Below are 23,658 nucleotides of genomic sequence, written 5' to 3'. Positions count from 1 at the left end.
CCGCGACCCCACCTCACACACACACACACACACACACACATACAGCAATATAAGAATAGACAATAACAATCCATATTTTTGATGGTCTTAGGCGATCCCTGGCAAATCGTCAATCGACCCCCAAGGGGGTCTAGATCCACAGATTGAGAACCCCTGGCCTAGACAAAGACATAGTATTTGTCAAAACAAAAAAGCTGACTTTCTCATATGATTCATAGACTCTTACTGAAAAAGAGGAGGATCCTAGCCATCAAATTGAAATAATACAGAAGGATTCTAGGTATCAGCTAAAAATACCGTATCTCATTCCAGACTACCGAGAGTCAGAGAGATTCAGAGAGAATCAGACTAGAATAGTGTCCGAGAGAGAGAGAGAGAGAGAGAGAAAGAGAGAGAGGGGCAAAGAGAGAATAGAAACTGAAATAGTCAGAATGATACAGTCAAATAAAAAAGAACGCCTGATTTACATTCAGAGAGGAAGAGAGAGGGAGACAGACAAAGATGAGAGAGCTTCAGAAAGAAAGAAAGAGAGAAAGAGAGAGAGAGAGAGAGAGAGAATCAGAAATTAAAGAAAATTAGAAAGAGAGATCAGAGAGAAAGAGAAAGTGAGAGACAAAGTCACGGAGAGAGAAGTCAGAGAGACAAAGTCACGGAGAGACAAGTCAGAGAGACAAAGTCACGGACAGAGAAGTCAGAGAGACAAAGTCATGGAGAGAGAAGTCAGAGAGACAAAGTCATGGAGAGAGAAGTCAGACAAAGTCAAGGACAGAGAAGTCAGACAAAGTCACGGACAGAGAAGTCAGAGAGACAAAGTCATGGAGAGAGAAGTCAGAGAGACAAAGTCATGGAGAGAGAAGTCAGAGAGACAAAGTCATGGAGATAGAAGTCAGAGAGACAAAGTCACGGAGAGAGAAGTCAAGAGAGACAAAGTCACGGAGAGAGAAGTCAGAGAGACAGAAAGGAGGCTTGACTGAAGAAATACTCTCAAGTTGAACCTTGGATTCAACAAACACTGAATCACAACTTTGAGAGAAAGGGGATGAAACGGATGGTGGCTGGGGGGATACAGAACGTAATTAAGAGCAAATAAAGAAAAGAATACAAAAGGGCGGTAAAAAAAAACCTCTTTAACTAAACGTAATTGCCTAAGACTAAAGACGAACAGCAAGACGTCTGCTAAATCCACAGACTTTAGTCTCGTTAATTGAACCAATTACAGGGAGTCAACATTTAATAAGTAAAACATGTTGACATCTACGTAAATAACATTACATGTACTATCAACATCACAATCGTCTGTTTAAATATCCAACTAGGATCTCTACCTACGTTTATACCACATACATCTATATAGTCATATTAAACAGGAATCACATACATAGAGACATTTATATATTTAGTGATGTATCTTTAAAAATAAGAATTATCCAATTGTCTACTTTCTAGAGTTTGGGTTATTTGTCATTTGTTGACTCCAACTCCGAAGGCTCTAATCCTTGTGTAAAGAATCGTACTCGTATCTGGATATAAAGATTCGTATTCGTTGCTGGATATAAGGAATCGAACTCGTAGCTGTATCTAAGAATCATACTCGTAGCTGAATATTAAGAAACTTACTCGTATCTGAATTTAAAGAACCGCACTCGTAGTATCGTAGATCGATATTAAAAATGATCTCGTAGCTGGGTTTTAAAATTTCTAACTCATTTATCGCACATGTTTTCAGCATAAATATTGAGCTTCACATGGCGAACAAAATTGAAACATTCTAAAGTGCTCATTTATAAGGTGCAAAAAGGCATCAACTTCACAGAACCCACATCATAGATACACCTTCTAGTTTGACCTTGACCTTTTATTCCGAGTAATTAACCCATTGATCCCTATATTTAAACGTTCGATCATCGATCGGTTTTCACCAAAATACAAAATCACGATACTTACAGCCATCAAAAAATGCCAGCGCTGCCAGAATGAGGAATGGGGCCTCTTTGCCGGCGAATTCATACATAACACCCCCAAATGGGGGCCCAACTGAGGAGAGAAGAAAACAAAAAAAAAAAAAGCTAAAATAGGTTGAAAATGGGAAAAGCTTGTTTCAGTGTTTGAGAGAGAGGCCAGAAGGTCTTGGCGTTAAGTGGACTTATTGTAGTGCTCAATGTATCGGCTAGCATTCGACTTTGGAAAGAGCGATAGAGGCTTGGTAATCGATGTATAAACAGGGGAAGGTAACTCGCATTGAATTTGGAAGGTTTGAGTGCATGGAGAAACAAAGCCACTCTCGTGGTTAACTTGTTAGGGGATTTTCGAAATTTCAGATATATGTATCACTTATATGTTAATAGATTATTATCACTAGGTCTCGTATATTTTGTACATATAGTGTGTTTCGAACTTGACTAAGCTAGTATAGTATAGTATTGGCCTCCTTCAGTTGTAGAACGACTATGGTTCATCTCAGAGCACACTTCCTCATGTGGCTGTGGAGCCCTGTTTTGGAGAGACACTTCCGTCCACAGATAGCGGAGGTTAAGGTGGCTTTTGCTTCGGTGGTAGAGGAGCTGGCCGTTTTTTTGGGATTGTACGTTTTTCTTCCTGAGCTGAGACCCATGTACTTTCACTGCCCATAGCTTTCTTGGTCACTGTCTCTCTCCGTCTGTTGCGGTCTAGAGCTATGTCTTCCCAATTGTCAGTATTGATGTTCACTGATTTGAGGTCACGTTTTATTACATCTATGTAACGACTAAGCCAACAGTCGTTATTTTAAGGTGCCTAATTAAATAAAAAAAAATGTCTGTTGCGTTATCTTTAAATGTGGATGTTTGACGGTACCTCGAAATCTAGTAAAGAGTTATTCGTAACCAGAAAAGATATGGAAACAGTTAAATGAATAAATTTCAAAGAGAATATTTTTAAAATATTTAAACTAAAAATGCTAATCTCTGCAATAGTTCTGCTATTGAAACGTGTTCGACTCAAATGTAAAGTAGCAATTATTCATAAAACTCTGAACCATAATCTTCAAATACAAAATTTAATAAAATACTCAGAAAGACACAAAGATAAGAGTATACGAACTCCGCCATATGCTAGGACAAATTTGTACAAATACTCCTTCTTCCCCTAGTGCTATTAGAGCATGGAATAGGTTGCCTGAGCTAGCCAGAAAAACCAGTGACTTGGCAGAATGTAAGTCATCGGTTAATATGCATGACTGAATGCGTGACGCGTAGGACGTAATCATCTTCTTTTTTTTTGAAGTAACGTCTGTATTATATAAGATAAGATAAGATAAGATAAGACAGTACTTACCCAAGACTCCCAGAGCAAGACCTCCTAAAGCTATACCCATTGCGTTTCCTCTTTCTTTGTCATCCGGATAATATGAAGCGATCATTCCCATACCTACGAGAGACGTAAACATTTTATCGCTTGTTTCCTTATAAGCATGCATTATCTTATTAGAGTGTGAGTTAAAGGGTATACTGTTTATAAACTCTTCTTCATTAAGATTAAGTTTGACGTATCAATTCCTCAGATTAAATATTGATTTCACGTCTCTCCTCCATTAATCCCCCCTCTCCCGCACCTACTTGGAAGTCTCCCTTGTGCTATGTCGACCAGCCAGGTGGCGCTTTGTTTTATCCCCACTTAAATATCTGATGGTTGGTTTTGTCATAGACTATATATATATATATATATATATATATATATATATACAGGACTGCCAACACTAAGGGTAACTAAGCATAAGTTTCGTTCAACTCCAAAATGGGAGACGAGGCACTTCCGGTATAAACTTATTTTATGACCATAGACATAAATAAATATAGACTGGCCAATTAAAGAGTTTTATGAAACGAAAATTTGTGACTTGCAATTTTGTGTACTTTATTATAAAGCATTTATGAGCAGTATAAAAGTGCTTTTTTAACTTTGATACACACCTATATATATTGTATATAAGGAGGCAGTGTAGATTTGTTTAATCTCAAAGAATGAAGATCATGCAACTTTTCAGAATTCGGAAATCCGAATACAATAGATCTACATGTTTTCAAGTTACATGAAGTTACTTCCTTTTTCCAGTCTATATTTATTTATGTCTATGTTTATGACATTCACTATGTTTGAATGATGATGCCAGCTTGGATAATATATTTCTCTTTTCATCACATTTCTTTTTACATTGTATACTATTAATATGAGTTAAATAAGCGATTAATGAAAGAGTCAATACAGTTTTGAGATTGTCATTTATTACTTAGGTAGCCTATAGGCCTATAATTGGTGATAGAAGTTAAGTCTGTGAGTGAGTCAGTCTAAAAAAAAAATAACAATAGTGAGTCACTGAGCCTACACACTCACATCTTTACCAACTTTTATTTACATCTAGATTCTATACCTATTTTTTGAAATTTATTTATATTTTTTTTAAAGTAAGCATGGCTATAAACTATATCTATATATAGGCTACGACCATACAGACTACTATAATTTGTTTTTGAAAAAAAGTACTTAATTGGTTTTTGATTATATATATATACATATATATATATATATATATATATATATATATATATATATATATATATATATATATATATATATATATATATATATATATATATATATATATATATATATATATAAACTAGTTAGAACACTATCTATGTAAATGCTCTTTTTTTAAGTTGGTAAATCAGATTTTGTTGTTATAAAAATCTGGCTATGTCTATCGCACTGTTACCAAAATTATGACTAAGAAACAATTTTAACGTAGTGTTTATATTTAGTGATGCTTTCTTTATATAGTAAACATAGACATATATATATAGACAGGACGATAAAGAACAAATTATTATCGGAAATATTTGGGAAAAGATAAGTTTGTAGATCCACATCACAAACCTATATATATTTGCCTATGTCTATGATTATAAAACAAAGACAAAATATTGGGAATATGGCAGTTTTGCACTTTTCAAAACTAAAGATCAAAGGTATATATTGGCTGAAATGTTAGTCCTAGAATTTATAGCTCACTCGCCGCCATTTTTTTTTCACATAGATATAGTACATAAAACATATTGACTCCCCCCAAATAAAAATAACTTCCTACTTCCAGTCTATATTTATTTATGTCTATGATAGTAAACTAATTCACCGGAAGTCATTCTTCTAACACTACACTGCAACCAAGGACGCCTCGGTATACGGGACTTATTTAATTTGAATAATATAGGCGTGGTGCGCACAGTTGGCAGTCCTGTATATATATAGTCTATGGTTTTGTGAATAAACATGGGGATGAGAAACAAAGAGAAGATAACTCTACCTGCTACACTGGAACACGACGACCCGATTCCTTGTACGGTCCGAGCTACAAACAGAACTGCGTAGGTCTCACCAAAGGCAAAGACTAGAACAGACCAACAATATACCATAACAGATCAAGAATAGACTATAGCAAGCTAAAAAACGCACATAAAAAATAATAATAATGCAATATATTTAAGGATTGTTTTCGAGTCTGAAGATAATGAAGAATGCAGTATTTCCCGTGGCTACGCAGCCTCAGCTGTGACCTACATATTTTGCCACAATCAGGGCAAGCATAACCATTGTCCGCTGGTGGTCGATTAGGGTTTTATTTTCGCCGTCTGCGCATGTCCTCGGCAGAGGATTTTCTTTTGGTTTCAAATGCAATATATAATAACAGACTAACAATTGAACAGAATAAATTGTATAATGTTAAACTCTATTATTTAGAGATAATTGGCCATTAAAGAATTTAAGTTATTAGATCTTTATCTCTCACATTAAAATAAACATAAAAACACCCACAGGCTAAAACATGTATCATGTATTAAGTTTATTAACTACTTACTTATAGTGGACACCATCATTATGAAAAATCCAACGAACATAGGTATTGTATATCCAACTCTGAAAAAAAATCCAAGTATTACTGTGAAAAGATCATTATTATTTATTATTATTATTAATTATTTATCAAAATCCTAGTCTACAACGCCTTTGTTGTGAGCACTCTCCTTTATGGCAGTGAAAGCTGGTCAACATACATGTACCAAGAGCACAGATTGAATAGTTTCCACTTGCGCTGCCTGAGACGCATAATGGGCATCTCTTGGAGGGACCATGTCTCCAATCAGGAAGTTTTGAGACTGGCCAATATGAACAGCATGTATGCTCTCCTGACTCAAAGAAGATTACGCTGGCTCGGACATGTCACCCGCATGCCAGATGGTAGAATCCCGAAAGATATCTTATATGCTGAGCTTGTGGAAGGAGTCAGACCCAAGGGCCGCCCAAGACTTACATATAGAGATGTCTGCAAGCGAGACATGAGAGCCACAGGCATCAGCGAAAGTATGTGGGAAAACATAGCCTAAGACCGGAGTGCATGGAGACAGACTGTGCGTGCTGGGACAACCCTTGCTGAGAACAAAAGAATTGAAGCGGCTTTAATCAAGAGGGAAAAAAAGAAAGCTGCCCTATCCGTTAGCCCTGAATCAGAGGTACACACATGTATAAATTGTGGCAAAGTCTGCCGTTCTAGAATTGGCTTGATTAGCCACACCAGATTCTGCCTCATCTCAAGATTAAGCCTAAAGCAGTGACTCACTTGGGCGCATCGATTGCCTTTCGAGACAAAAGGAGCCATATATTATTTATTTAATTCAATATAAAGGCGCTTTTTATGAAAGGGTGGACAACACATAGCTGGCTGACAGTATCTATCAACAGACTGGTGACTTACCTGTTAGTGACCGGTCCTATAAACGGGTTGGCGATGAGCTGCATGATAGCCTTCGAGGCGAACATGAATCCCACTTCTATATTCTCAGCGTCCAGGTCGGCCTTCCTTGGGGATCGTTCGGTCACCGTGACATACACAGCAGAAAGGTTGTGCCACACTGTCTCGTTGTAGCATACTTCCCTGGCGTCCAGGCGCCCAAAGGCGTGCGCATAGTACCTTGGGGCGTCCTTGATGTTCTCCATGATGTAGCCACTACTCCCGAAATAGCCCGTGGCGTTGATTCTAGGCAAGGAAGTAAAGTTTCTACAACGGACCTCAAAGGTAGGCGCCTCGGTGATGCCTAACTCCATCTTGGTTCTGTTTACGACAGTGTAAGGGTTCTCAAGTTTCCGAAGAAAGTTGGGCACAATGGGAACTAGAAAAATGCAAATGTAATTATGTCATCGAACAGTAAACAGGAATTTTGAGACATAGAATCGATGTAGCTATACATTCTTTGTAGTAATATAGCCAGTGTCAGTATAAATCTACTAAGTCATACATTATATGTAGCTATACATTCTTTGTAGTAATATAGCCAGTGTCAGTATAAATCTACTAAGTCATACATTATATGTAGCTATACATTCTTTGTAGTAATATAGCCAGTGTCAGTATAAATCTACTAAATCATACATTATATGTAGCTATACATTCTTTGTAGTAATATATTCAGTGTTTACATAAATCTACCAAGTCATAATAATAATAAAAATAATAATAATAATAATAATCTTTATCGTCCGTAAGGAAATGTGTCTTACAATTTGTGCATTACATCAAACAAAACATTGTAACTATAAAAAGACAAAATGTACATTCACACCAGACTCATAATTTACACGTGAAATGTTTATATCAGATTGTTTCTATTTAATGATTTGATTGCCAGGGGAACAAAAGTGTTTTTATTATATACATTACAATTTACCGAATGTGGCCAGATATTCTAACTTTCATGTAGATCTAGATCTGCAGTCAAACATTTGAGGCTAATTTTATAAGCTATGTTTGTTTATTTCAGTGACTACAATACGACGAAACGTCTTTATATGAATAGAGCATTATATTTAAAAAAAACTCCAACAACTCACCTACTACAGTCAGCAACATGTTGTCCAGGAACAGGGCCACGAAAACAATGACCAAAACCAGTTTCCTGGAATGCCGGAACTTTTGGAGCAGATCGTAAGGCTTGCACGACGTCATCTCGAGCAGACGTAACTGCGGCAGTTGTTACTGTAGGCACGCTTCACTTGCTCTAAAAAAACAAACAATTACATCTTTATTATTTCGTTGAGACGGTGGTGATTTCCGGTATATCTCAGAAGACGGGCGGGTCACTAGTGGGCCTACTACGCGTGTTAACACAGTTATAATAGTCCAGCGATCAGTAAATAACAGTTAGTCTTTTGAAACACATGTGTCTAAAGTACTCTAAAGCAACACACGTCCTGTACATTTCTCTACACTTCAGCCTTAGCGTCTTAAGTGTGCTTTTTTTTTCCTTTTGAAATCGTATGTCAAATGTTTACTGTTCAACCCGCGCATTTTTAGAAACAAAAAGAATTGTTTCACACATTAGAAGACATTTTTTTTTCGCCAACAAAAGCCTTCATCGTGTTTATACATGGTAAAACATTTGAAATCGGGGTTGGGTACTTGGCTAACCAATTTTTAAGTATGATTTTTTCAGATTATACTATCTCTTACAATAACACACAAGACAAACAGGTTAACGCATCCAGATGAGCAGTCAAGTTATTGAGAAGTTGTATATAATTCTTTCTTTACTACTGCATTCATTGTTTTACAGACCCCATAAATCGCCTGAAATTATTTAGATATTGGGAAATATCAGGTTTAAATATTGGTAAAGTAGCGGGTGAATATACATACGTTTTAAATATCACCGCAAAACGCTAATGTACTTTTTGTTTCAGATCGAGGTCTGTGTCTCTATGGCTTTTTCATTTTTTGATTTCCCCTCTATGACGTAGTGTTTGCTTCAAAAGTTTGATCGATATTCCACGTTCTGTTTTTATTGACACTGGGCGCAGAGTCTTTTGTACAACTCATTTCCACGTCTTTAGAATTACACATCAAGACAGTTCTCTTCTGTTTGATGACATCAACATTTAACCAACAAACTTGTTAAAATATTTAACATCTGGATGTTTATAGAGTTTTTCTAGAAACCATTCGAGCTTTTTCTAGAAACAATTCGAGCTTTTTCTAGAAACAATTCGAGCTTTTTCTAGAAACAATTCGAGCTTTTTCTAGAAACAATTCGAGTTTTTATTGTTTTTCTAAAAACCATTCAAGTTTTTATAGAAACAATTCGAGTTTTTATTGAAACAATTCGAGTTTTTATTGACCAATTCGAGTTTTTATTGAAACAATTAGAGTTTTTATTGAAACAATTAGAGTTTTTATTGAAACAATTAGAGTTTTTCTATAAGTTAAAGAGGTTAGCGAAGTTACGTTATTTTGATTATGTTGCCTGTTTTAAATGGAGTCGTCGGAAGGCCAGGTAATCGCCAACATATCTATCGAAAACTGTGCTGAGTGGGTTCCAGAAGTTTTAAAAGTGACATACAATTTCAAATCTATGCCTCCACTCGGATTCAAACACAAAGCTATGGCTTAGAGCAAAAGCACTACATCTTTTGACCAAAACATATACATATGAGAAACACATTAATTGCTAAAACAAATACATATGAGAAACATATTAATTGCTAAAACATATACATATGAGAAACATATTAATTGCTAAAACATATACACATGAGAAACATATTAATTGCTAAAACATATACACATGAGAAACATATTAATTGCTAAAACAAATACATATGAGAAACATATTAATTGCTAAAACATATACATATGAGAAACATATTAATTGCTAAAACAAACATATGAGAAACATATTAATTGCTAAAACATATACACATGAGAAACATATTAATTGCTAAAACAAATACATATGAGAAACATATTAATTGCTAAAACATATACATATGAGAAACACATTAATTGCTAAAACATATACATATGAGAAACATATTAATTGCTAAAACATATACATATGAGAAACATATTAATTGCTAAAACATATATAATGGCACCAGTGTGGGACACATATAATAATAAAAGAAAATAGAGAACTAAATATGGCTAAATAATGGAGAGTCTCCACTAGGGTGCAAACTAGGGACAACTCAGCCTAGAAGCTATACAAAACAGCTTTAAACAGCTCAGCCGAGAAACTACACCAGACAGCTTTAAACAGCTCAGCCGAGAAACTACACCAGACAGCTTTAAACAGCTCAGCCGAGAAACTACACCAGACAGCTTTAAACAGCTCAGCCGAGAAACTACACCAGACAGCTTTAAACAGCTCAGCCGAGAAACTACACCAGACAGCTTTAAACAGCTCAGCCGAGAAACTACACCAGACAGCTTTAAACAGCTCAGCCGAGAAACTACACCAGACAGCTTTAAACAGCTCAGCCGAGAAACTACACCAGACAGCTTTAAACAGCTCAGCCGAGAAACTACACCAGACAGCTTTAAACAGCTCAGCCGAGAAACTACACCAGACAGCTTTAAACAGCTCAGCCGAGAAACTACACCAGACAGCTTTAAACAGCTCAGCCGAGAAACTACACCAGACAGCTTTAAACAGCTCAGCCGAGAAACTACACCAGACAGCTTTAAACAGCTCAGCCGAGAAACTACACCAGACAGCTTTAAACAGCTCAGCCGAGAAACTACACCAGACAGCTTTAAACAGCTCAGCCGAGAAACTATACAAAACAACTTTACGCAGTTCAGCCTAGAAGCTATACAGAACAGCTTTACGCAGTTCAGCCTAGAAGCTATACAGAACAGCTTTACGCAGTTCAGCCTAGAAGCTATACAGAACAGCTTTAAACAGCTCAGCTCAGCCGAGAAACTACACCAGACAACTTTACGCAGTTCAGCCTAGAAGCTATACAAAACAGCTTTAAAAAGCTCAGCCGAGAAACTACACAAGACAACTTTACGCAGTTCAGCCTAGAAGCTATACAAAACACCTTTAAACAGCTCAGCCGAGAAACTACACAAGACAACTTTACGCAGTTCAGCCTAGAAGCTATACAAAACAGCTTTACGCAGTTCAGCCTAGAAGCTATACAGAACAGCTTTACGCAGTTCAGCCTAGAAGCTATACAGAACAGCTTTACGCAGTTCAGCCTAGAAGCTATACAGAACAGCTTTACGCAGTTCAGCCTAGAAGCTATACAGAACAGCTTTACGCAGTTCAGCCTAGAAGCCAAACAGAACAGCTTTACACATCTAATGACTATAGAAATTCTCTCCTCCCCCCCTCCTTTTTTATCGGTACTTTTAACCAGTACACGTCACTTCCACCCAGAGGTCACGTGACAACATGTAACCACCCCCTGCGCGCTACAAAGCAATGTGACACATTTAACGTCTGTTGTAGAACATGTGTCAGAAGCATAGACAAATAAGAACTCGACTCCTTAATGCTAATAAGTGAATATTTCTTGCCGTGAGATACTCTGTTATTACTTCCCTTGTCGTTTTCAGACTTCACTCACCATGATCAAGTGCACTTGATGCCTCTTACAGCTGAGGATCAAACGTCTGATACTTCAGGGGGGAAAACTTGCGTAAGGAGTATTGTAATCACATACTCGAGAGGGAGTCAGAGAGATAAAGAGAGAGACAGAGAGATAAAGAGAGAGAGAGAGGCAGAGACACAGAGAAAGAGAGCGAGAAAGACAGAGAGACACAGAGACAGGGAGAGAGAGGCAGATAGAGACAGAGATAAAGAGAGAGAGAGAGGCAGAGACACAGAGAAAGATACAGAGAAAGACAGAGACACAGAGACAGGGAGAGAGAGGCAGATAGAGACAGAGAGAGAGGAAGAGACAGAGAGAGAAAGAGAGAGAGGCAGAGACACAGAGAAAGAGAGACAGAAAGACAGAGAGACACAGAGACAGGAAGAGAGAGGCAGATAGAAACAGAGAGATAAAGAGAGAGAGGCAGAGACACAGAGAAAGAGAGAGAGAAAGACAGAGAGACACAGAGACAGGAACAGAGAGGCAGATAGAGACAGAGAGAGAGAGGAAGAGACAGAGAGAGAAAGAGACAGAGAAAGACAGAGACACAGAGACAGGGAGAGAGAGGCAGAGAGAGACAGATAGAGAGGAAGAGACAGAGAGAGAAAGAGACAGAGAGATAAAGAGAGAGAGAGAGAGAGAGAGGCAGAGACACAGAAAGAGAGAGAGAGAAAGACAGAGAGACAGGTAGAGAGAGAGGCAGATAGAGACAGAGATAAAGAGAGAGACAGAGATAAAGAGCGAGATAGGCAGAGAGAGAGATAGACAGAGAGACAGAGTCAGGGAGAGAGAGATACAGAGAGACACGTTGAGAGAAAAATATGTAGATGTAAATAAACTTGATCTAAGAGAAAGAGAGACGTGCACCGCCTTGTGTGAAGATTGGAGAGGGAGAGATTGAAAGAAAACAAAATATTGTTTGTGATATAAAAAGGATCCTACTCAGTGAATAAAAGAAAGAAAGAGAAAAAGAGGAAGGAAGAAATAGAACGAAAAGAAAGAACGTGTAATCGTAAGATTGTTCAGGGTATTAAAAACAAATGTAAAGACAATAACAAAAACAACAAAAAAACATTTCAACTAATTTAATGTTTCTTTCATCTCTTGACAACTTTTAAAGAATCGAAAACTAATTTTCACCAAGAATGCATAGAAGTATCTACCAACATTTTCATCAGTAAACTTTCTAATATAATGTTTTTCACATTATTTTTCTAACTGCCACTCTCACGTATATGTATCTCACATGTGTAATCAATGACAACTCATGTCCTATCTTGCAGCTATTTATATCAGAGACTCTAATCCTCTCTTACTCAGACGACACTCTCTAAAATTCCTAAACTCCCATCTAACAAAAGTGGAGATTTAAACTTGACTTCAATCCGCCATTATTCGAATGTCTAGAACTTTCGAATGTCTTCCATCTTCCACTCGCCCCGCAAACGTTTCTCTTCTTCTTCTTGATTTCGCGCTCACTTCTCGAAGACAAAAATACTTGCGCCATTTTGACACGTTCGTGTTCTGAAGAAAACTAGTTCCGGTTTGACTTCTCCATCCGTAATTTCGCTGGCGAGTGAATACAGTCAATCAAGGCCCCTTTCCGTTAGGCGAGAGGTCGCCTGCATCAATGGCTGTCAACTCCACGTCTGCTAGATAGGGAAAGGCTTTTATACTCTTTAAAGTTATCTCCCTTATAGTGTTTGTATTAGTTGCCGCCACTCCCGCCAATGAGATTTACACAACGTTATGTCTTAAGTGATGTGTGTGTCACTGTGTGTGTTGACCTAAGCGCGTAGTGCAGTAAACACAATGGATTTGAATTAAAAATCTACTTTATACTCCTCCCCCCACCCAAAAAAAAAAGAATAGCATTTTTTAACTTAATCAAAGCTGTAAACATTTATAATAGTCTTTTCAGCTTAAACAATATATTAAGATTATATTATTATTTCAGTGGCGTAGCTAGGGTGGGGGGAGGAGGGGGGAGAATTTGAAAATCCCCCCGGGCCCCCACTTGAGAGGGGCCCCAAAATAAGTGTTTTTTACAGAAAAAAATGAAGGGCCCCAAAAGAGGTCAAGCCCCCCGGGCCCCAAGACGATGGAAAATTCCTAGTTACGCCCCTGTATTACGCCCCTGTATTATTTTGACTTATGTAAACCGAAATGTGCACAGTCTAAGGTGACCTTCAAACTAGCGGCTTTGATTACATGGAAAAATACAACATAAGATGTTAGAAAGTTAGAAGACTAGGAGAAGTATATGATTGCTAATTACTTAGCAGTAAAAAAAAATGTAATTATAATTCTACAATTAGTTCTAATACATCAATATTTTTATTGGCCTGGGAACCATATGAATTGTATTCAATTGTCTCGGGCCCCATCACCACCATCAAGGTCAGGGCCTTTGGAACTGATTCTCTTAGGCATTAGAGTGCACTGTGGTCATTAAGTTTAGGAGGAGCTGGATAGTACTGCGTATGGACCGATACTGTCAGCGAGATGTATGACGTGTTTTTTTTTATATACGCATAAAAATAGAAAAAAATTGTAAGTTCGTAGTATGATGATAATTTGTCCAATGTAATTTATCAGAACGCATTTTATTCCATAAATCCGAAAGCTATGATAAACATGAAAATTAAAATATATAAAACGCAGTCACCATACTTCAAAAGGGGCAAGAATGTATGACATAACAAACAATTAAAACACAAAATGGCTGCACGATTATGTTTCATATCGTTAGAAAAGATTGTTCGGACCCATTGATTTTTAAAGCTACCTCCCCTGCTCCAATCGCTTTTTTCGGAAATCATCGTAATTAGTTCCCCTTGTCTGCAAACAGTGACCAGCGTCCAGCGCCAAATTTCCTAGCAAGAGGACTGACCATTGTTTGCAATCCGTTTCGCGGCATCATAATTAGCGATATTTTTTCTTTTTCCTGTAATCGTTCCCCCCCCCCCCCCCCCTTTTTCCTTACTTGACCTTTGATCGAACTTTTTTTTTTTTAGTTTTTGTTTAGTTTGATTTGGGAATTATTCGATTTGAACCAATCACAGAGAAGCGCTTATAATATCTATAAATAGAACGGAAATAGTTAAGTAACTACACTTCCCCTTTCAGGCTATGCGGTCTATAGAGCAGATAATATGAGGGCCATCTGTTTCTGTGGCCCACGATTAACGAGGTTGTCTTGTGGCCAGCGCAACGACCAACCGCCTTGACTTTTTTCCAAGTTAGGTACCCATTAGAACTGGGTGGCCTCAGATGCGCCCTGAAGATCCCGTTTTTATTGATTCACAAGAATTGTTGCAATTTCATTTAATATAAGCGAGTTTTCTTAAAAGTATTTAAAAATTTAACTTGTTTAGTTGAGTTTTTTTTTTTTTTTTCACATTAACAAACTAAGTTAATGTTTGATTTGTCTTTAAAAATCCATCCGCTGTCATTAGCCCGCCTCCCTGTGTTAGCACAAAAAAGATTCCGTCGAGGTAATACTGATTGTAAGAGTCTCCATTCATAAGCTAAGCAGCTTGCAAGGTACTCCAATACAAAGTTTAATTCTCTCTCTCTCTCTCTCTTCACCTCCTTCCAAGATCATAACCTTTGACCTCAGCCGATATTTTAAAAAATTACACGATTTTTCTTTTTTTTATTTTAAATAGAGAAAATTAAAAAGAGGGGGAAAAAAAGGGGGGGGGGGGTAAAAAGAGTGTTCAAACAGATAATATAATAATTAAGACACTTTGAACTAATTTTGTTTCCATCCGTTAAAACTCTAAGTTTAAAATCTTTAACAGAAAATAGCATCTCTAACTGTCATTCCCTCTTCTCTCTCTCTCTCTCCGCGTCTCATTCTCTACTGTCTGTCTCTCTCTTTCTCTCTCTCTCTCTCTCTGTCTTTTTCTCTATTTGCCTCTCTGTCTGTCTCTCTATTTCTCTCTCTCTCTCTCTCTGTATATTTCTCTATTTGCCTCTCTGTTTGTCTCTCTCTTTCTCTCTCTCTCTCTGTCTGTCTTTGTCTCTCTTTCTCTCTGTCTTTGTCTCTATTTGCCTCTCTGTCTGTCTATCTTTCTCTGTCTTTGTCTTTATTTGCCTCTCTGTCTCTGTCTGCCTCTCTCTGCCTCTCGATATAGCACCGAAGCACTTACACCTTGCTCGTAAATTCCCTGATTGTTTCACCCACTGATTCAATCTTTGATACACTCTTCGACTCACTCATTGAATCATTTTTTGGGTCATTCATTCACTCTTGATTCACTTATTGTTTCACTCATTGATTTATCTTATTCATTATTTAAATCACTCACAAATTCCCTGTTTGATTCACCCGTTGTTTTAATAATTTTGATTCCCTATTTCATTCATTCTTCCATACCGAATTACCTTCGTAAGGTGAAAAAAAAAGGGTGGAAGGGGAGATAATGTATGCCTAAAGGATAAACATTAATAGCTCAACCATTTTCTCCAAACTATTTGGAATTATATGTACCAGTAAAAAAAAAAGAGGTCGAGGAAGATGGAATCACGATAGTAACGTTTACATATAACATAACAAGTAATAATATAATAATAATTATTATTAAACATATTCATTTAAATGTCGATAGACTGCCATCAGTCACTCCCAACACTGGACTTCCTGTCGCCTCTCTGAATAAATCCAGCACCCACACTATTGAAAGTGCCTACAGCAGAGAAAGAAGACTTGAACAAATTGACGGCAAGACTCGATGTAAGTGATCAGTTCACAAGCAAAAGTAAACGCTGACTATACATCATTATATCTAGTAGCTCGTACATCATAGAACATAAATTCACTTGTGAATGGTATTTTTACAAAGCTTATATCAACTCACTCTGTCTGTCTGGTAAAAATGCTGTACACGTCATTTCTCCCACACCCATCTCGGATCAAGCTGAAATTTTGCACAATTATTTTTTTTACCTGACAACACAAGAATCCATTTTAAAAAGGAAAAAATTTACTTGATTGGTGTGATGGTATAAGTTGAATAGGTCCCCATTATATTTTTGTAGAGAAAAAAGTTTAAAACTAATAATAGATTACTATAAAACTTTCTATTTTTATTTGCACTTTCCTCGCACAGTGGTTAGCATGTTGGCTTGAGGAGGTTTAGACCTCGAGTTTGAATATATTGAATATATATGTATATTGTTTGATTTAATTCTGATGCTCCTTCAGAATGGAAGTTTATTACATTCTCCCTTAGGGACGGCTTGGGATGGCAGCGGGCAGGATTTGAAATTTGAAGAGATTTAAAACGTCACTAAATAGTATATTTGATTTAAGTATTTATTTTCATAAACAGTTGAATTTCATAATAGAAGTACATTCGACACTACACCATTCCCCAGATGCGCAAGTCGTTAATACACTGTAAACAAAAGATAAAAAACAAAACAATGTGTAGGAAAAAAAAAAGGCTTTCCCGACCAAATAAATCATGCAGGCCGGGTCTATAAACTAAACTAGCAGGCGACATGAGCGAGACCAGCGCGTGGTGTGCAAGCGTAGGATGACGTAACCGCTTGAGTGACCGGAAATGAATATCGATTCTAACTCCGCCCACCTTTCAGTCTGTTTTCTTACAAGGTGTTCCTTTTAGCTTATGAACTTAGGTAGTAGAGAGAGCTCACCCCATCACCCCATCACAGGACTTAAGTAGTAGAGAGAGCTCACCCCATCACCCCATCACAGGACTTAAGTAGTAGAGAGAGCTCACCCCATCACCCCATCACAGGACTTAGGTGGTAGAGAGAGCTCACCCCATCACCCCATCACAGGACTTAAGTAGTAGAGAGAGCTCACCCCATCACCCCATCACAGGACTTAAGTAGTAGAGAGAGCTCACCCCATCACCCCATCACAGGACTTAGGTGGTAGAGAGAGCTCACCCCATCACAGGACTTAATTGGTAGAGAGAGCTCACCCCATCACCCCATCACAGGACTTTAGTGGTAGAGAGAGTTCACCCCATCACAGGCCATAGTTGGTAGAGAGAGCTCACCCCATCACCCCATCACAGGACTTTAGTGGTAGAGAGAGCTCACCCCATCACCCCATCACAGGCCATAGTTGGTAGAGAGAGCTCACCCCATCACCCCATCACAGGCCATAGTTGGTAGAAAGAGCTCACCCCATCACCACATCACAGGACTTTAGTGGTAGAGAGAGCTCACCCCATCACAGGACTTTAGTGGTAGAGAGAGTTTACCCCATCACAGAGCTTAATTAGTAGAGAGAGCTCAACCCATCACAGAACTTAGGTGGTAGAGAGAGTTCACCCCATCACAGGACTTATCTGGTAGAGAGAGTTCACCCCATCACAGAGCTTAATTAGTAGAGAGAGTTCACCCCATCACAAGACTTATCTGGTAGAGAGAGTTCACCCCATCACAGAGCTTAATTAGTAGAGAGAGTTCACCCCATCACAGAACTTAGGTGGTAGAGTTCACGCCATCACAGAACTTAGGTGGTAGAGTTCACCCCATCACAGGACTTAGTTGGTAGAGAGAGCTCATCACATCACCCCATCACAGGACTTTAGTGGTAGACAGAGTTCACCCCATCACAGGACTTAGAGGTGGTATAGAGAGTTTACCCCATCACAGGACTTAGAGGTGGTAGAGAGAGTTCACCCCATCACAGGACTTAGGTGGTAGAGAGAGTTTACCGCCATCACCCCATCACAGAACAAATATCTGTAGAAATAGAGTATTTGTAATATTAACTCTGCTCCTCTGTTATGGTAAATGCAACCATATGTTATGGGGAATAAAATCTGTTTTAAAAAGAAATGTGTTGTTTTAAAGCCTGTAGAGAGTAAATGTAAAGTTCCCCTTTCAGACCTGCGATCAGATGAGGTCTGACAGACTGTATTCTTGTTATTCTCCTCGAAAACCAAACTTAGAAACTTCTTGTAATTTCCAAGCAAATCTTTCACCAAGTTTTAAGTCTGTTAAATGTAGTTCAGTTTCCCAATGTTTCAAATAGTTTTTGGTTTATATAAATTCAATAAGAAATTTTCTCGAGCATTTAAATCTGTCATTAGGCCTACTCTATCATTAGACCTACTCTGTCATTAGACCTACTCTGTCATTAGGCCGATTCATTAGGTCTACTCTGTCATTAGGCCGACTCATTAGGCCTACTCTATCATTACACCTACTCTGTCATTAGGCTGATTCATTAGCTCTACTCTGTCATTAGGTCTACTCTGTCATTAGGCCGATTCATTAGGCCTACTCTATCATTGGGCATATTTTCTTTCCTTGTTCGGACTAAAACAATAATTACATTTTTTTGTTTTAATTAACTCATGAACTACAAGAGCCATAAATAGACTCACAACTCCTGAATTAAATTTTACACAAGCTCTGCTTTTGTAGTCTTTCTCAATTGATTATCTTCGCTCGTGGAGTGAGGCAAAGGTTAAAGTTCGACGGAAAACATAGTAGCGGAAAGACAATCTGACCCAGGGGGAGGTGATCGGGGTTGGGCCTGTGGGATACTTCTAGGGAGACTGTCCTGCTCGCACACCGTGTAATTAGTAATGGCTTTCTGGTGTACTTGTTGAAGACATTTAAAAAAAAAATAAATCTACACATGATTTCGACAATAAAAGCAAAATGACTTAGATTAGCTTATATTTATAGCCATTACATGCAATGGCCATATATCTATTATCGCTTCAAACCAATGTAAGTTACCAACGACACAAGCGAATTGCTTGAAAAATGAATGTCTGTCTTGTGGTATGTAATGCGCTTCGGACTGCCGTCACGATGGTCCTGAGTTCGAATCCTGCCCGCTTACATCCTGGAGAAATTTTGGACTAGGAAGTAAAAACTTGTTTAGGGACGTCCTAAACTTTAAAGAGAAATAATAATATTTATATAAATATTTAAAACCAAGTCTACCTAAAAAATGTTACATACAAGTGAAATAAAGAGTCTGCTAGCCAACGCTACGATTAATAGGGGCAAGGAGCCAAATACTAAAAATAAAAGCTAGAACCCAAAACAAAAAAAGATGCTAAAAATAAAGACTACAGACTAATGTTGTTCTATTTGACTAACAATTAAAGAATTAATAATTATCACCAATAACTGGGTTAGAAGTCGAAATCATGCAAAGTAACATTGAGCAAGTAATAGAGGAAGTCTCCAGAAAGACTGGATGGATTTTAAACAAACTTTATTAATACATTGAGTCAAATGTAAAAAGACGCTTTAGAACCATCGTATTGGAACAGGTTAAATCAATCGCAACAAAATGTTTTGCTGAGGTTTATAGCCTTTATTTATACTCCCCCCCCCCACTAATAAACGTACAAGAAGAAGCCTAGATATCGATATTAAATTATGCTTTCTTTGGTCCTAGTACCCGAACGATATACTATGTACTTCATGCTACACACTTACCTAGCTACTAAAATGTTACGCAGTGTTACCAAATGGTCTTTATCTGCAGCTGCTCAGATTAGGCCAGATCTGACCATATTTAACAACGGAGTCAACAAAAAAGCTAGCTGTGGCATTCATACTCTCCCGCCTTGACTACTGCAACGCCTTTCTAGCAGGTATACCTGATGACAAAAATTGCCAACTGCAAACGAATTCAGAACAACGCCACACGAATAGTCTTAAGAAAAACAAGACGAGATTCTGCTACTACTCTTTTGCGCACGCTCCATTGGCTTCCTGTGAAAGCGAGAATCAACTACAAGGTAACTACACTTTGTCATCAGTGTATATATAACAATGAGATGCCCTTGTACAGGGGCGGACTGGGTGTCAAAACCGGCCCGGGTATTTCTATGCAATCCGGCCCCCTAACATGCCATATGAGGGAGATCGAAATATACATCTCCTCAAAATCATTCTGCTAAGTTTGATAATCTGACAAATACTGTGTTGAATGTTTCTAATTTCACTCTAAGAGTTGCAGCTTCAGGAACTTCTTTTTCTTTTGGGGAGTATAGCATATTGAGCACATCAAAATAACTGAATCTCATTTTTGTTAGAGCATCCTTTCTTGATGACCACATTGTAGGACACAATTTTTCAAAGTGTAATAGAGACTTTGCTCTCCATATTAGATTTAGGACGCCTCCATCTTGCTATGTTGTGAGCATAAAACACCTACGCATTTTTTACCCAGAATAGACAGCAGCAACTTCTTGAATACAGCTGACGGAATCATTCAAGATCAAGCTGAAGTTGTTGTTAACGCACATTGTGATTAGGGCTAGCCACCATTTAGATAAGCAGGATGAAAGCAGCTCCTTAGGCATACATACAAAATTTAGGATATTTGAAGGATAGCTTTTTTCAAAAAATCATCTTTAAAATTATTTTTTTTCCTTTTAGTGGGCTCCAATTGGTTGTTAGTCATTGACACAAGCGCAATGAATGACTTTGCGGCTAAGGGCCCCTAATGGTCGTGGGCCCTGTGATAGTAAGTGTATGTGTTTTGCGTGGCTGGTAGTGCAGTGTGTGTGCCTGTGTATGAAATGACCAGTGGACCTTGAGTGTACATGCTTGAGTGAACAGCAGTGTGTCAGAGACTGTGTGTAAAAGGGAAGTCAGAGTATAGAGAACAAGTGGCTGGAGTAAAGAGCATAAATAAGGACGAATAAAATCATTGTGTTTATTGAAGCTCGTGTTGTTTTAGTCTATTACATGGTGTCAGATGGACCGACTCCACCCGCCACAACCGCTGGAATTAAATGGCAAGGTAGCAGAAAATTGGAAAAGGTTCAAACACTCCTTTCAGATATATTCGATAGCAAGTGGACTGGATACAAAAAGCAGAGAAGTACAGTCTATGACATGATTGCATGTGATCGGCCAAGAAGCAGTGCAAGTCTATAACACTTTCCAATGGACGGACAATGAATGTAATGAATGTGAGATTAGCAAGTCCTTCCATACACTTCACTGCATTCTTAATAAGTTCGAGAAGTACTGTCTACCAAGAAAAAATGTTACCATTGAAAGAATTGTTTTTTTCCAGCGTTCTCAACATGAAGGAGAGTCATTTGACAACTTTGTCACTGACATCAAACTCAAGGCAAAGACATGTCAGTTTGATTTGCTTAAAGATTCCCTAATAAAGGATAGGATAGTTGGTGGCATAAGGAATGAGAACACCAGAAGTCCCAGCAAAAGGAGCCATTGTTACCACATGATACTCCTGTACTTCCTTGGAAAAAATTTGGAGCTGATAATTTTGAGTATCTCGGTAAAAACTATTTGCTACTTGTAGATTACTATAGTAATTTTTTTGAGATAAATCTTATCCCAACACTAAAGGCTTCAGATGTGATCATACATATGAAATCACAATTGGCTCGACATGGTAATGGGAAGTAATTAGTGACAATGGACCCTCATTTGCTTGTCAAGAATTTCTGAAATTTTCTAAAAGCTGGGGATTTAAGCACATTACGTCTAGCCCCAGATTTCCACAATCTAATGGTATGGCAGAACGGGCCATACAAACAGTGAAACAGCTTCTAAATAAAGCTAGAACGTCGGGTCAAGACCCATATATGGCCCTCTTGCAATTTCAAAATGCTCCATGCCCTGATGGACCTTCACCTGCACGGCTGCTCATGGGCCGCCGTCTGAGGACAAATCTTCCGACAACGGAGGCCTATCTCAGACCTCAAATCCCAGACAAAAAAAGAAAATGCTTGGAAAACAAGAAAAAGTAATCAAGCAAAATATTACAACAAAACAGCGAGGCGCACCGAGCGACCACACATTCAGCCTGGGAGCAAAGTGTGGATGCAAAAGAAGCCTGGCGATTTATGGGAACCAGCAGTGGTCATCTCAGAAGCGGAGACCCCGAGATCATACTGGGTAAAAACACCGAATGGGATAACATACCGAAGAAATAGAAGGATGTTAAGAGACACATGTACAAAATCAAGGGTCATGCCTGATATTTTTGAAATGGACACCCCAGAGACAGTCATTAATGGTCAAACCACACAGCCAGAGAACGTGAGCGATACAAATGTGCAACAGGAACAGACTAACACTACCAATCCGCCGCCTGTAATAACTCAATATGGTAGGCAAGTTCGGCCACCAGTACGTTACCCTGACGCAGATAATTAGATACATGTATACCTTTTTATTATTATGCAATTTGTATATAATTAATGTCTATTTCTAAACCTAGACTTTTTTTTTTTTTTTTTTTTTTTACTACACATTTTATAATTTATATTGCTACTATTAATAATATTAACAATTGAACATTCTGTGGTGTTAAACATGTATTCAGTTTACTCATTTGTTTATAGTGAGACAGAAATCATTTGTATAGTCAATTGATATCTCAAAGCTTTTAAGGAGGGAGATGTGATAGTAAATGTATGTGTTTTGCGTGGCTGGTAGTGCAGTGTGTGTGCCTGTGTATGAAATGACCAGTGGACCTTGAGTGTACATGCTTGAGTGAACAGCAGTGTGTCAGGGACTGTGTGTAAAAGGAAGTCAGAGTATAGAGAACAAGTGGCTGGAGTAGAGAGCATAAATATGGACGAATAAAATCATTTTGTTTATTGAAGCTCGTGTTGTTTTAGTCTATTACAGGCCCGGGTTCATTAAACCCTTTCACGCCATGGTTGCTACGCCACTGTGTATACAGATGTAGGCTATTACATTATTTCGGAAAATGCATGACATTAGTAGCCCTAATACACTTGAATACGCTTAGACAGTCATGACGCTCTGATTGTTTTTTTTTTTGTTTTTTTATAAAAGAATATTATTTCATCTTTTTACAAATTTAATACGAGTCTTGGTGGCATTCGTGCTTCCCTTTCACTGCCCCTACCGGCCCAATTGGGTTCCGGCCCACCGGGCATTTGCCCGAATGCCCATATAGCCAGTCCGCCCCTGCCCTTGTACCTCAGCGAACTGATCACTCCATATGTCCCCCAGAGAGCCCTGCGCTCAATGGACTCAACGCTTTTAGTAGTGCCACGTTTCTCCTTCAAAAGCTACGGTCTGCGGGCTTTTTCAGTGCACGGACCAAAGGTTTGGAACTCACTCCCCATTGATCTCAGACAGACAACATGCTTCACTACTTTCAAGAAGAAAATTGTATTTCAAAATATTATTTTACAATTTATAGAAAAAAAATATTTT

At 38.1% G+C, this 23,658-nt stretch overlaps 1 protein-coding gene across 2 annotated transcripts in view; it reads right to left on the bottom strand.

The window, feature by feature from the left end:
• The window catches only part of LOC106065771 (synaptic vesicular amine transporter-like), a 69,579-nt gene that overhangs the window by 15,442 nt on the left and 30,479 nt on the right, over nucleotides 1–23,658 (bottom strand). For both annotated transcript variants that reach the window (XM_056018456.1, XM_056018455.1), the window contains 6 exons: nucleotides 7,918–8,084; nucleotides 6,785–7,199; nucleotides 5,891–5,949; nucleotides 5,339–5,422; nucleotides 3,313–3,405; nucleotides 1,945–2,034 (listed from right to left, as the gene is read on the bottom strand). In XM_056018456.1, coding sequence (XP_055874431.1) covers nucleotides 1,945–2,034; nucleotides 3,313–3,405; nucleotides 5,339–5,422; nucleotides 5,891–5,949; nucleotides 6,785–7,199; nucleotides 7,918–8,032 — 856 coding nt within the window. In that variant the 5' untranslated portion in view covers nucleotides 8,033–8,084. The remainder of the gene's footprint in view (nucleotides 1–1,944; nucleotides 2,035–3,312; nucleotides 3,406–5,338; nucleotides 5,423–5,890; nucleotides 5,950–6,784; nucleotides 7,200–7,917; nucleotides 8,085–23,658) is intronic.

This window comes from Biomphalaria glabrata, chromosome 1 (genome assembly GCF_947242115.1).
Source record: "Biomphalaria glabrata chromosome 1, xgBioGlab47.1, whole genome shotgun sequence".
Classification (NCBI taxonomy): Eukaryota; Metazoa; Mollusca; class Gastropoda; family Planorbidae; genus Biomphalaria; species Biomphalaria glabrata.
This window is presented reverse-complemented; position numbering and strand designations above follow the sequence as displayed.